At 45.9% G+C, this 15059-nt stretch overlaps 1 protein-coding gene across 1 annotated transcript in view; it reads right to left on the reverse strand.

The window, feature by feature from the left end:
* Positions 1–657: 657 nt before the first annotated feature.
* The window catches only part of CEP85 (centrosomal protein 85), a 41703-nt gene continuing 27301 nt past the window's right edge, over positions 658–15059 (reverse strand). The window contains exons 8-14 of the mRNA XM_068967831.1: positions 9729–9881; positions 9362–9516; positions 7875–7989; positions 6923–6973; positions 3922–4029; positions 2550–2775; positions 658–2222 (exon numbers count right to left, since the gene is read on the reverse strand). Coding sequence (XP_068823932.1) covers positions 2062–2222; positions 2550–2775; positions 3922–4029; positions 6923–6973; positions 7875–7989; positions 9362–9516; positions 9729–9881 — 969 coding nt within the window. The 3' untranslated portion in view covers positions 658–2061. The remainder of the gene's footprint in view (positions 2223–2549; positions 2776–3921; positions 4030–6922; positions 6974–7874; positions 7990–9361; positions 9517–9728; positions 9882–15059) is intronic.

The raw sequence follows: 15059 nt of genomic DNA on the forward strand, positions 1-15059 counted from the left end.
AGTCTGGCTGGGCCCTTGTTAAAAATCCACAGCTGGTCTTGGGGTGGCCCCAGCCCCACCCTGACTTCATGATGCAGATGACCCTCCAAAAACCTACTCCCAGCAAAATGCAGGGAGTATAGTACGAGGCAGCAACCAGCCCAACTTTGGAGACTCAGCTATCTGTCTGGAGTGGGACCTGACGCTCCTCAGAAGTCTCCCCAGGTCCAGGGCCCAAAGAATAACCCAGGAAGACAAGCCTAGCTCCTGGAGGCAAACAGTGCCCTGCCTTGCTCTGGGGAAGCCACTTCCCTGCAGCAACGCACAGGCAGCAGACTTCCTTGTCAGGATTACTGAAACTCCGACAAACTTGCTCTATGACTCAGGGCAGCATCACACAATACAAAGTGCTGCGGGAAGAGATCTTATCTGTCTCCACAGCCAGAGGAGCAGAAGTAGTAGAGATACAAACATGAGGCTGGACCTGCCAAAGTTCCCTCTTTCCTGCTATTTGGAGAACTTGGCTAAACACCCAGGCTTTGGCCCCAACAAGCCAAAATGAGGGGTGGAGTATGAGATGATGTCGATGGAAGGCAATGGAAAACTGAGGAGTCTGTTAAATTTTTATTTTGTAAACAAAATAGGCAATACAAACTAGTTGACATAACAAGGATTCATATAAATAACTGCTTATAAACTTTATGAGGAAAAATACCCGTGAGCATGGTGGCTGGGCTCCCAATTCAGGATGGAGACCAACCGGGAGGGGACAGCTGGGTGGGGATGCTTTGAATGGAGGCGTAAGTCACTCCATAAATAAAACACCAACTTGTAAAAGCACTTAAGAAGGAGTCTCATTCAGGCCTGGGAGTGAGGTCCAGGATGCTGCCCTGCTAGCCCAAAGCTTAGCAACCACCTCCCAGTGGCTGGCTCTGGACTCCTGCACTGCTCAGGACTCCCCCCTCACAGCCCTGGCTCCAGATCCAGAGGAAACCTTGAGCTGGCCAAGGACCAGACACAAAGGACTACAAGATGCTCTCTCAACAGAGGAAAGAGAAACCAGAAAGCAGAGCTCCGAAGGCCCCAGAGAAACAACTAAAAACACAAACGCTATACCTTGAAGCTGACCTGTACTGGCTACTCTCAACTCTCAAGGAGCCCAGAGCAGGAAAGGGAAAGGACCCCCATGCCCAAACACAAGAGAGGCACAAATCAGAAGGCCAGGCACTGGCCCCAGCCTTGGGGGAAGGGGGTGAGCAGTGCCTTGTGGTATCAACCCAGAACCATAGAGAAGAGTCTGCACTCAAAGCCCAAGAAGGGGCTACCTGGCCAGCCTGAGAACAACGGACAAAGGGGCTGTGCTAACTACATGATCAGAGCCCCAAGGGCACGGGGCAGCTCGAGTGGGTCTCCTGTAAATAGGCATGATAGCACAGATAAAGGAGCCCTGGGTATAATTCCCAGGCCCCCAATCCTAGCAAATACTTTGCTAATGAGCAGATCACCCTGAGGCATCAGTGAGAACAAGAGCCCTGAGGAAGGAGGAGTGGGCCTGGGCCTAGGAAAGTCCAGAGCCAGCTCAGGTCCCAAGAAGGCTGGCACAGAGGGCCGGAGGATTCTCAAATGGCTGCTGTTACTGGTACTCAGCCTTTCCCGGCCCTTCTAAGGAACTTTGGGCATCAGCACGACCAAGGTACAGAGTGGGAATGAATGTGGATCCATCCCAAAGGATGCAGAAGGGAGTTAAGCAGCCTGTTTGCCTTTGACATCAGCTTGTTACTGGGAATAGTCTGTGAGGATTTACCTGCAAGTTAATTAGTAACTCACCCTGAAAGAGTGAATCAGGATGACAGGATAAATGCAACCCAACAAGGCAAAGCCAGAGTTGGGCAAGACAAACAAAATTCTCTCATTGGCCCTTGGCCCTATATGCAGGCTCACACCTCCTCCCTCCCACCCATTCTCTCTGGGAATAGCAGCAGATAGGAGGCAAGAGATTGTCAGGGCAGGACCTGCTGGACGGTGCTCTCAGCAGACCAGATTCTCCCTGGGGGAACACAGCTTGTCCACCCCTAGCATTCCTCATTGTGTGACACAGTTTTCTCCCATGTCCTGGGCGTATCTATCTGACATGGTGGTCCTTAAGTCCTCGATGTCACGGCGTAGCTGCTGAACCTCTTCCAGTTTTTTCCTGATCACATCTGGCTTCTGAAAATCTAGTTGAGTCCCTGGGTGCTGTGCAGCTGGGGAGGAGAAAAACATTTTGACAGAATATTAATAAGTAAATCAGAAGACACTTTCATGTGGAGGGGGCAGTGTGGACAGGCAGTACCCTAAGGCCTGTGGTCTTGGAACATGGCAGGCACTTTTTACAAAACAGCTAGGGATAATGGACTTAAAGTCTTGCTGCCTGAGGGCCACTTTATTTTGTTTGTCCTACACCCAGGTACCCATAAGGATGCCTGCTTCCAAAACAGATTTACTTAACATCTAACTGAGAAAGGTAGATAGGGGTGAGAGGAGAATGAAAGCCACTCTCTCCTAGGTCCCAGACTGGTCTAAGGACTTACAGTGAATGCCCAGGAGCAGGGAGAGATTGGGGTCGTGGCCCTGGGCCCTCTGGGTCACAATGCTACAGACAGCCTGCAGATCTTGAAGACAACTGGCCAATTCCTGGTGCAGCTCAAATGCCAGCTGAGCTGTGTCTGATGAAGATGGGGACCCTGATTGGGCCTGTCGCAGGTGCTCTTGGAGCGTCAGATTCTTCTCAATGAGGTCCTGGTTCTGTACTGAAAGCTGAGCAGATAGACAGGTGAGCATGTTAACTCAGGCCTAGGGAGAAGCAGAGTAACTGCACACGAATGTGGCTATACGTGTATGGTGTGTCGAGGGGAAGCTATGAGACAAAGGCAATGTTCCCCCCTCCCCACTCCTACCAACAGGCTTTGCATTGCCCCCTCCCCATCAGTATCAGGCTGTTTCTCCTGCAGGTAGGTTGGGCCCAGAGGACCACAGCACTGGAGAGGAAACTGCACCCCAGCAGACTGAGTCAGCAGCCTCCAGGTTTCTGCTCAGGAACTAGAGAAGATACTCCCGCTCCTCGGAACTCTATCTGAAGCCAGTCCCTCAGCCAACTCTGTTAGCCAGGCTATTAGAGAAGGCTTAACGTGAACTGTGAAATCTGAGGAGACACTGGTTTCAATCTCTCCCTGCCACCCTGACAAAAGTGGCCACCAGCCAGCTTGATCAGTGTGTGTCAGAGGAATAAAGTGGGCAAGAAAGACAATGTGACAGCTAGTGGCCACTGGGCAGGTGAAGGCTAGGGGCTGTGCCCTGCCTTTTCAGTCTTTCACCTTGGTGGTCAGGCTTTACTACAAAGACCAGCTCATTCACGTGTATCTGTGTCTCTTTCTCTCCCTTTCCCACAACAGCTTTAACACACTCTGCTTCCCTTCCTACCACTATTCTGTTTTAAAGACAAGAAATAGAGTTCCTCCACTAGTCCCAGCCCTTCACCCACACTGGGCCATATGACCATCTTTGCTCTTGGAGACTCCTTCCTAGGCACTTGGCCAGTGACCTTGGCCGCCCCCTGCTGACAGCTCTGTTTACTCCAGGAGGATCACCAAACCTTCAGTCTTCTTGAACCCTTCATCCCCAACCCCACAAACCTGTGGCTGCAAGAAGACAAAATAAGAGAGAATGATTTTCCATATCCAAAAAGCATTACTGGACAATTACAGCCAAAGGTAGGCTTAGGACCATTAATATAAAGGATGATGCAATGTTCCTTCTTACTCCTCCAAAAAAGCTTAGTAAGAGACCTCTCAAAATGTGTGTGTGTGTGGGGGGGGGGGTCTTGTGGGAGTAGGAATGGGTAGAGTACACACAGAAATTAGGTTTGTAAAGACAATGCCAAGAGGCCTAGCTGGTGCTGCTCACCTCTTTCACAGCTGTGCGCAGCTGCTGCAGGGCTGTCTCCCTCCTTTGGGCCTCCTCTTTCAGGGCCTGGCTTGTTCCTTCTTCTTGAGCCACTTCCTGCTCTAGGCTCTGAATCCCATGACAAGGAGGGTGGGAGAACACATCAGAGGTAACAAGTCTGGGTCAGACCACATTGCCTCTGGTCTGGACTACACAGTAGTAAAGCCCTACCCTGCTGCTAAGAGATTATTTTAGAACAACCCTGATCTGTGACTTCCCATCAAAACCCTTCTCAAGCCCCTGACCATGTACCAACCGAGGTCAGGCTCCTCAGAAGAGCATTCTATTAACAGGTCAGCCTGGCCTTTACCGACTTCTCTATCTTCACCTCTCTTTACCCTCCACAGCGCCTCCACTCTAGTCACACAGACTGACTGACTGGCTTCCAGCACCAATACTGTTGCTCACTTTTCTTTGCTTTTGCCCAGAATGCCCCTCTGCTCTGCCAGTCACCTGGGAAACTTCCCACCTCAACCTTCCTTCATCTGCAAATCAGATTCAATTAATCCCAACCTTGCCCTGCAACTACTACTCATGGCTTATGAGTACATTTGTTGGCTGTGCGCTTGATTCCTCTCTCTATTAGACCATAACTTTCTCAAGGGCAAGGAATGTCACTTCAGTTGAGTTCAATTATTGATTGAGCACTCACTACTGACAGGCACTAGGGACACAGAAAACAATACCAGACATTCCTGTCTTTGAGGAGCTCACAGCCAAATGCCCTTGACAACTGTTGTTGTTTAGTTGTTGTTTAGTCACCAAGATGTGTCCCACTCTTTTGCCAGCCCATGGACTGCAGTCTGCCAGGCGCCTCTGTCCATGAGATTTTTGGAGTGGGTTGCCATTTCCTTCTCCAGGGGATATTCCCAAACCAGGGATCGAACCTGCGTCTCCCGCACTGGCAGGCGGATTCTTTACCACTGAGCCGCCAGGGAAGCACTGTATATTAAATGCTTTTGACAGAGATGAGAAAGAGGACACAACTGAAGCGACTTAGCAGCAGCAGCAGAGGGCACTCTGTCACCTAATGTAGTTATGTGTATGTGTGTGTATGTGTTTAGGGGTGGTCAGGGTCAGGAGAGGGAGGTATAGACTTGTTATCTTTTGCCTCTCATTCTGTTCATTCCAATTTCCCTCTGGTTCTGAAACTGATTTGGACAAATAAAGTATAAATAATATTTCTGAGCTTTTCCATTTTGTTTTAATAAAAAATTAAATAGTCAAGGAGAACATCTCACCACCACGAAAGACCCAAAGTGACCATTTTGAATCCACCTAATTCCACCAAATTCACCTGACATTTTAATTTGTCTTAGAAGTCTCATCATGGGTAAATATACATTTAAAATGTTGTGGAGGGCTTCCCTGGTAGTCCAGTGGTTAAGAATACACCTTGCAATGCAGGGGACACCGGTTCAATCCCTGGTCCAGGAAGATCCCGCATGCCCTGGGGCAGGTGAGCAAGCCCCTGCGCCACAACTGCTGAAGCCCGCGCACCCTAGAGCCTGTGCTCTGCACCAAGAGGGGCTGATGCAATGAGAAGCCTGCATGCTGCAGCAACCAGTTGCTCCGGCTAGGGAAGGCCCTCTCAAAGCAACCAAGACCTAGGGCAGCCAAAAATAAATAGATATTTTAAAAATAAATGAATAAAATGTTGTCAAGAGTTCCAGGAAACATACTTTGAGATCCATTAAAAACTACTAAAATCTTGGGATTTTAAATGGATGTAGGGAATTCCCTGACTGTCCAGTGGTTAGGACATCCTGCTTTCACTGCCAAGGGCCCACGTTCAATCTCCAACACAGAATTAAGATCCTGCAAGCTGCACAGTGAGATCCAAAATAATAACAGTAATAAAATAAATGGATGTAAACATTCACTAGGCTTGACTATCTCTTTAGAGGACTTGAAATCTGTGAACTAAACAGACCCACATGATGGCAATGGTAGGACTGAGCTTTCAGCTGTTCCTCGGTGGAAGTGCATTTCACCTGTTTTGGTGTGAAAACCTCTTTTAGAATCCAAAGAGAACCTGTACCTAGAATTTCTTGGAGAACCCAATTAAGGACACTCCCACTCTGGCCCAAAATAGAAACCAGGAATTGTCTTTAATTTCTCCGACAGACCTGCCCTCCAGCCTTGCTTCTCTCCAACTGCCAATCTTCTTCCACACTCAAGTCTGAGCTGCAAACCTGACTATATCACACCCCAACGAAATGCTACAGTAGATTCCCATTACCTACCTAAAGAATAAAAGCTAACTTCACTGGACAGTCCAAGCCCTCCCATAGCCCACTTCTCCATCTGCCACCTTACTCAACACTAGCAAACGACTTGCAGCTCCATGCATAAACCCTGCTGTCACATGCCTTCGTGTTCCTACCCACGCTGTTCCTTCTATCAGAATTCCAATATCATCCTATGCTAGCTTCCTCATTGCCTGGCTAACTCCTCCTCCTTCAAGCCTCATGGTCTCCAGAAAGCCTTCCTTGATCTCCGCTACTTTCAATGATTCTTTTATGCTCCCCTAGGGTAATATGGATGCTCTCACTGCACTGTGCCGAATGAAACCCCTTCCCAACAAGACTGTAGGCCACAAGCACTGATTTGGTCTCATGCTTGTACCCCTGGATGCATGCTAAGTCACTTCAATTGTGTCTGACTCTTTGCAATTCTGTGGATCACCTGCCAGGCTCCTCTGTCCATGTGATTCTCCAGACAAGAAGACTAGAGTGTGCTGCCACGCCCTCCTCCAGGGGATCTTCTGCACCCAGGGATCAAACCTGTGTCTCTTACATCTCCTGCACTGGCAGGCAGGTTCTTTACCACTAGCACCACCTAAGAAGCCCTAAGCTGGTACTCTTAACAGCGAGTAAATCGCAGGGCAAAGAATAGGGTTGGTTGAATTCTAGAAATTCCATCAAGTCCTGCCCATCATGTCCCAAGGATTCCAGCTCACCTGTACTTGTGAGTGCAACTGATCAATCTTCTGCTGTTGCCTCTCCACAATCTGAAAGGCAAAGTTATCAAGGACGATTGCAAGCACATGCTAATAGTGGGGCCAGAAGGCAAGAGGCTACACTAAGATCTGCAGTTTGACTATTACCTCAACTATTATCTACAGCCAATTAATAGTGAGAACAGAGTGAAAACAAGAAACATAAACCGGACGCCCTATCCTGGCTACTTAGCTTCACAGTCCTGTGCTCCAGGCACAGAGGTTTAAACAAAGATGAACGCAATGCGGAAGACCTATGAGGAAGTCAGGTGGAGAGACACCTTCACCCTGATGACTGTCGGCCAGGAGAATCAACTTCATATAAGCCAGTGTACCTTCTGGTTCTCTGGTAAAGGACACAACTGAAAATTCAGTTTAATGAAGCCAGTCCTGTTCAGGGCTGTGACAGTTTTTCACTTATAGCTTTGGTCCCACTGTTTAAGAAGGGAACTTAAACAGGTCCAGTGTCCTGTCCTATGAGACCCCAGGTACTCTTTGAATCGTTTCTGGGTCTTATTTGCTGACCTTCAAACAAGTCTCTCTGGTAAGTCCTGGGCTCCTTCTTCTATGCTGAATTAGGGCCACCTCACTGGCTAAAACTCTGCTCAATGCAAGAGGCTTTGTAGAGGGCCTGAGCCATGAAGGAAGTGCACCAAGCTTCAGTGCGCCATTTTGGTACATCTAAGTTTGGATATTCAGAGGCATGCCCTTCCCTAACTTTGCTTGCCAGTACTAAGGATGGCTCTCTAAGATGTGAATTTATTATGCAGGGATGGCTTCCAGGAAAAGAGAATCAAAACTCTGGGTAACAGATCCTAGGGGGCTTGGGGCCAGAAATTCATGGTTCCCTACCAAAACCCAATCTTCTGCTTCCTCTAAGCCTACCCCTTACGGCCTGGACGCCCTTAGTCACCTTTCGAAGGGAATCACATTCCTTCTGCCAAGACTCCATTTCCACTTGGGGACCTTGTCCTTGTTGAGCTGGACCTTCTCCACTGGCATCTTCCACACACTGCTTATCTTGCAGGCTGAAAGACAGGAGCCTCTTCAAGAACTCTACATCAGAGAGATGTGGCTTTGATACCTGATACTGCTATTTACTGGGCAAGACAAGTAGGCCCTTCCAAGCCATAGCTGGGGATAATTGCTTAGGTCTGTTTAAAGTAGGGAATGCCACACAGAAGCTGCTTGCTCAGTCTATGTTAGTTCCCTTTCCTAGAGGTCAGCATCTATACAATGTGCCAGCAATTCTTTACCTACCCAAGGCTTTTTTATTCTTTGTTTTGATATTTAAAAGTAAACATTCATCACATGTATTTAAATTACAAAAGTCACACATATAGGATAGAGAAATTTTAGAAAATGCAAAAAAAAAACCCAAAAAGTCCTTTTTTCTTTGCACACCCAGTCTTGGACAGATCCAACTTTGTGCCCAAACCACAATCACTTTCATCATGGGCCATATGCTGAGATAAACAACAGGGTTACTGTGGTTGAATGTGGGATGAGAAATCCAATCCATCCCATTAAAAACTGGATTTGGTCCAAGGGGCTGTTGAAACACAGCCATGACATTTTTTCAGAAACTGCTATTAATACGGAAGAAGTTCCCAAGACATCCTGAGAGTACATTATAGCATCTTGTTTTGTTCTCAGAGCCTACTGTGGCAATTGAGAGCAATCCCTAGGGCTAAGGAGAAGTAACAGATGCTCCTGGTAGCCTTCACAAGATTCACCATGTGGATAACCCTCAGTCATCAGCACCAGGATCTACTTCTGCAAATACAGATACTCACTTTCCAGTTTATAAAGTGCTCCCATTCATTCAACACATACCTTTTCAAGAATTACTGCCCAATACTATTATGATGCCGGGCACTGGGCTGGATCTTTCCAAAGAACAGTGGAAAACTCCACTGCACCACTATACCACTCACATTCCATCTCAAAGACACAGTCCCTGCTCATAAACAGTTTTCCTATTACTTATAATCCAAAGAAAACAAAGCTCAGAGAAGTAAAGTGAGTTGCCCAAAGTTAAACAAGCAGTGAGTAGGGTAGCCAGGACCAGAACCTAGCTCTCTGCTTCTTTCTAAACCTCTCAGGGATATTCGGAGAGGACAATGACAACCCACTCCAGTACTCTTGCCTGGAAAATCTCATGGGTGGAGGAGCCTGGTAGGCTGCAGTAAAGGGGGTCGCGAAGAGTCGGACACAACTGAGCGACTTCATTTTCACTTTTCACTTTCATGCATTGGAGAAGGACACGGCAACCCACTCCAGTGTTCTTGCCTGGAGAATCACAGGGACCTGGGAGCCTGGTGGGCTGCCGTCTATGGGGTCACACAGAGTCGGACACGACTGAAGTGACTTAGCAGCAGCAGCAGCAGGGATATTTACCTATGTCGGGTGGAGGAGAATTCAGCTTCTCTCTGTCTCAGGCTTTCCAGTTGAACCTCCTTTTCTCTGCAGGCTGCCTGGGTCTCCTCCAGCAAACTCTCCAGCTCAGTCACTCTCTCCTGCAGCTCTGTGCTCTTCAACTCAGAATCCTTAAGCTGAGAGACAGGATTCCATGCTTAGGTCAACAAGCAGGGAAGACTTTGGGTATATTTCAAAAACTTGGCAATTCAGTTGTGATGTGAGTCTGGACATGACTCCTTTGGGACTTTCCTTTCAGGACACCACGTCACTGCATACAGCAGAGGTTGAGAAAGCCCCCCACCACCACCCCCAACTTGCCCCAGGTATGCTTGGTCATTGCTGCTACCTGCTGGCTCTGTTTCTGATGGTCTTCCAGAGTGGGCAGGTCAGCCAGGTAGCGCTCCAAGGTCTCAATACGCTGCTGCTTCTCCCGGTTCTGCTCGGATTCCTTCTGACATTTCTTTTTCAAATTATTAATATGTTTATCACGACCCTTGACCTATTGGAAAGAAATGTTAACAATCCTTCTCCACTCACCCCTCTACCATCTTGAATGTTAACTATTTTTTTGAAGTGAACACTGTCTTTGACCTTAGGACTATAACTGTTTTCTATTACCATGAAGGCAGGAAGTTGAACAAATTTTGCCATTGGAGATTAGGACATAAAATGCAGAGTTTTCACACCAGAACTTTTCATTCAAGGGCAAGGAAGAGGGGATTCTTGGGCAGTTTTCAAAACCTGGTAGCTCTACTGTATAATAAAAGAATTTCTCTGGTCTTTGTTCAAGTTCCTCGAGGTAACTTCTAAATTCTTAGAATATCCCAAATAATAAATGTGTCGTTTGTTATTCACAGTGGACCAGTTCAGTTCAGTCGCAAAGAGTCGGACATGACTAAGCGTCCGACTCTTTGCGACTCCGTGAAACGCAGCATGCCAGGTCTCCCTGTCGATCAGCAACTCCCAGAGTTCACCCAAACTCATGTCCATTGAGTCGGTGATGCTATCCAACCATCTCATCCTCTGTTGTCCCCTTCACCTCCTGCCCTCAATCTTTCCCAGCAACAGGGTCTTTTCAAATGAGTCAGCTCTTCACATCAGGTGGCCAAAGGATGGACCTTCAGCTTCAACATCAGTCCTTCCAATGAACACCCAGGACTGATCTCCTTTAGGATGGACTGGTTGGATCTCCTTGCAGTCCAAGGGACTCTAAAGAGTCTCCAATACCATAGTTTGAAAGCATCAATTCTTCTGTGCTCAGCCTTCTTTATAGTCCAGCTCTCACATCCATACATGACCACTGGAAAAACCATAGCCTTGACTAGACGGACCTTTGTTGGCAAAGTAATGTCTCTGCTTTTCAATATGCCGTCTAGGTTGGTCATAACTTTCCTCCCAAGGAGTAAGCATCTTTTAATTTCATGGCTGCAATCACCATCTGCAGTGATTCTGGAGCCCAAAAAATAAAGTCTGACACTGTTTCCACTGTTTCACCATCTACTTGCCACGAAGTGATAGACTGGATGTCATTATCTTAGTTTTCTGAATGTTGAGCTTTAAGCCAACTTTTTCTCTTCTCTTTCACTTTCATCAAGAGACTCTTTAGTTCTTTGCTTTCTGCCATGAGGGTGGTGTCATCTGCATATCTGAGGTTATTGGTATTACTCCTGGCAATCTTGATTCCAGCTTTCTCCAGCCCTGCGTTTCTCATGATGTACTTTGCATAGAAGTTAAATAAGCAGGGGGACAATATACAGCCTTGACATACTCCTTTTCCTATTTGGAACCAGTCTGTTGTTCCATGTCCAGTTCTAACTGTTGCTTCCTGACCTGCATACAGGTTTCTCAAGAGGCAGGTCAGGTGGTCTGGTATTCCCATCTCTTTCAGAATTTTCCAGTTTACTGTGATCCACAGTCAAAGGCTTTGGCATAGTCAATAAAGCAGAAATAGATGTTTTCCTGGAACTCTCGCTTTTTCGATGATCCAGCGGATGTTGGCAATTTGATCTCTGGTCCCTCTGCCTTTTCTAAAAGCAGCTTGAACATCTGGAAGTTCATGGTTCACATATTGCTGAAGCCTGGCTTGGAGAATTTTGAGCATTACTTTACTAGCGTGTGAGATGAGTGCAATTATGCAGTAGTATGAGCATTCTTTGGCATTCCCTTTCTTTTGGATTGGAATGGAAACTGACCTTTTCCAGTCCTGTGGCCACTGCTGAGTTTTCCAAATTTGCTGGCATATTGAGTGCAGCACTTTCACAGCATCATCTTTCAGGATTTGAAATAGTATGAGCATTCTTTGGCATTCCCTTTCTTTTGGATTGGAATGGAAACTGACCTTTTCCAGTCCTGTGGCCACTGCTGAGTTTTCCAAATTTGCTGGCATATTGAGTGCAGCACTTTCACAGCATCATCTTTCAGGATTTGAAATAGCTCAACTGGAATCCCATCACTTCCACTAGCTTTGTTCGTAGTGATGCTTTCTAAGCCCCACATGACTTCACATTCCAGGATGTCTGTCTCTAGGTGAGTGATCACACTATTGTGATTATCTGGGTTGTGAAGATCTTTTTTGTATAGTTCTTCTGTGTATTCTTGACACCTCTTCTTAGTATCTTCTGCTTCTGTTAGGTCCATACCATTTCTGTCCTTTATCGAGCCCATCTTTGCATGAAATGTTCCCTTGGTATCTCTAATTTTCTTGAAGAGATCTTTAGTCTTTCCCATTCTGTTGGTTTCCTCTATTTCTTTGCACTGATTGCTGAGGAAGGCTTTATCTCTCCTTGCTATTCTTTGGAACTCTGCTTTCAAATGGATATATACTTCCTTTTCTCCTTTGCGTTTGCTTCTCTTCTTTTCACAGCTCTTTGTAAAGCCTCCTCAGACAGCCATTTTGCTTTTTTGTATTTCTTTTCCATGGGGATGGTCTTGATCCCTGTCTCCTGTACAATGTCATGAACCTCCATCAGGCACTCTGTCTATCAGATCTAGTACCTTAAATCTATTTCTCACTTCCACTGTATAATCATTACCCTTTTATCATAAGGGCTAATGAGACTGTAAACTCCTTGAGAGGAGGGGCTGTGTCCATTTTGCTTTTATCAAAGGGATTTTGCTTTTATCATAAGGGATTTGATTTAGGTCATACCTGAATGGTTTGGTGGTTTTCCCCACTTTCTTCAATTTAAGTCTGAATTTGGCAATAAGAAGTTCATGATCTGAGCCACAATCTGCTCCCGGTCTTGTTTTTGCTGACTGAATAGAGCTTCTCCATCTTTGGCTGCAAAGAATATAATCAGTCTGATTTCAGTGTTGGCCATCTGGTGATGTCCATGTGTAGAGTCTTCTTTTGTGTTGTTGGAAGAGGGGTGTTTGCTATGACCAGTGCGTTCTCTTGACAAAACTCTATTAGCCTTTGCCCTGCTTCATTCTGTACTCCAAGGCCAAATCTGCCCGTTATTCCAGGTGTTTCTTGACTTCCTACTTTTGCATTCCAGTCCCCTATAATGAAAAGGACATCTTTTTTGGGTGTTAGTTCAAAAAGGTCTTGTAGGTCTTCATAGAACTGTTCAACTTCAGCCTCTTCAGTGTTATTGGTCAGGGCATAGGCTTGGATTACCATGATATTGAATGGTTTGCCTTGGAAACGAACAGAGATCATTCTGTCGTTTTTGAGATTGCATCCAAGTACTGCATTTCGGACTCTTCTGATGACCATGATGGCTACTCCATTTCTTCTAAAGGATTCCTGCCCGCAGTAGTAGATATAATGGTCATCTGAGTTAAATTCACCCATTCCAATCCATTTTAGTTTGCCGATTCCTAAAACGTCAACGTTCACTCTTGCCATCTCCTGTTTGACCACTTCCAGTTTGCCTTGATTCATGTACCTAACATTCCAGGGTTCCTATGCAATATTGCTCAATGGACCAGAGCACACCATAAATGCATATATGCTAATTAGATGACTCAGAACAGGAACTGATCAGTACAAAAACCAATGGAGTTGAACCCAACTTCCTGCGAAAAGGGGACAAAGACAGGAGATTTGAGTTCGATCATGCCTACATGATAAAATCCCAATTAAAAACTCTAGACACCAAAGCTCAATGGAACTTCCTGGTTGATGAACACATGCATGTGCTGGGAGGATGACAGGTTCTAATTCCAAGAGGGAAAAGGTATGGAAGCCCTGCTTTTAGGACTTTCCCAGACCTCGTCCTATTTGTCTCTTGGCTTATCATGATTTGTATAACAAAACTGTAATCTGTGAAATTACTGAACCTGAAGGTGTCATGGGAACCCCTGGATTTATAGCCAGTTGGTCAGAAATATAGGCAATCTAGGGAACCCAAAACCTGCAGTTGGGATCTGAAATAATAAATAAGCATAGTCTTTTGGGGGACTGTGTCCTTTAAACTTGTGGGGTCTGATGCTAACTCTGAGTGGTTTGCATCAGAACTTAACTGCAAAAGTATATATAACCGTATAGGTAGTATAAATACAGCCCACCTGGTCTATTCTGATGAGACAGGTAATGCATTCTTCTCTAAACACTTCATATGATATAAAGCTAAGCAATCATCTGGAAGGGCTAATGAAACTCCTTGAGAGGAGGGGCTGTGTCCATTTTGCTTTTATCAAATCCCCAACACAGCACAATGCTTGGCACTAAGCAGGAAATCAATTAAGATTTGTTGAATGGAAACTTTTCTTACTATTACGGCTTTTTCTTTGGCTTATGAAAAAGGAAGCTGGAGATAAAGCAGGGAAAAAGGCAGATTTACTGATGCCAAAGAGGCTCAGGCCTAATTTGATCCAAAGACAACACAGTACTAAGAAGGATCCCTGAAAATCAGTTAAAAGCTTTACCCCAGGTACAATCTGTACTGTTCAAGCTCCATGTCATTCTCCAGATTCTGTCATCTTAATATGCATCAGAATGACGTGGGAAGCTTATTGAAAATGCTGATGGCCAACTCTTAATTAAAGAAATGGTAGGCCAGTCACAGAAGTTTATTTTTTCTCCCTTCCAAAATATTTCTACAATGACAGGCATAAAATAAAATACCAATTTTTAAAAGGCAACAGAGGAGACAAAAGTATACAAGATAGGGTCTTCCATGACGGTTCAGTGGCAAAGAAACTGCCTGCCAATGGAAGAGACTCGGGTTTGATCCCTGGTCTGGAAGATTCCACGTGCTGTGGAGCAACTAAGCCCCATAGCCACAACTATTGAACCCATGCTCTAGAGTCGCAGAGCCACAACTATGGAAGCCTGCATGCTCTGGAGGCTGTGCTTCATAACAAGAGAAGACAATGAGAAGTCACACTACAGCTAGAGTATAGCTCCTGCTCACTCAACTAGAAAAAAGCCCATGCAGCAACAGAGATGCAGCACAGCCCCGCAAAGACAGATAAAAAAGTATATAAGACGGTTCAAGATGTTTCCAGAACATGAAAGGAATGGGAGGGACAGACAATTTGGAGCAGAGGAGTTATAATTTGCAGTAGGAGTCACAGACTACTTGGAAGACAATGTGCCCTTCACAACCCACAAGAATCCCTCTACTTTAAACATGAGATACCTGAGGCAGGGAGGTATCAGCCATAAACCTGGAAAATAGGGGAATTCACTGGAAGTCTATATTCAGGCTAGCTGGATATCATTCTCACC

This window comes from Capricornis sumatraensis, chromosome 3 (genome assembly GCF_032405125.1).
Source record: "Capricornis sumatraensis isolate serow.1 chromosome 3, serow.2, whole genome shotgun sequence".
Taxonomy (NCBI): domain Eukaryota; kingdom Metazoa; phylum Chordata; class Mammalia; order Artiodactyla; family Bovidae; genus Capricornis; species Capricornis sumatraensis.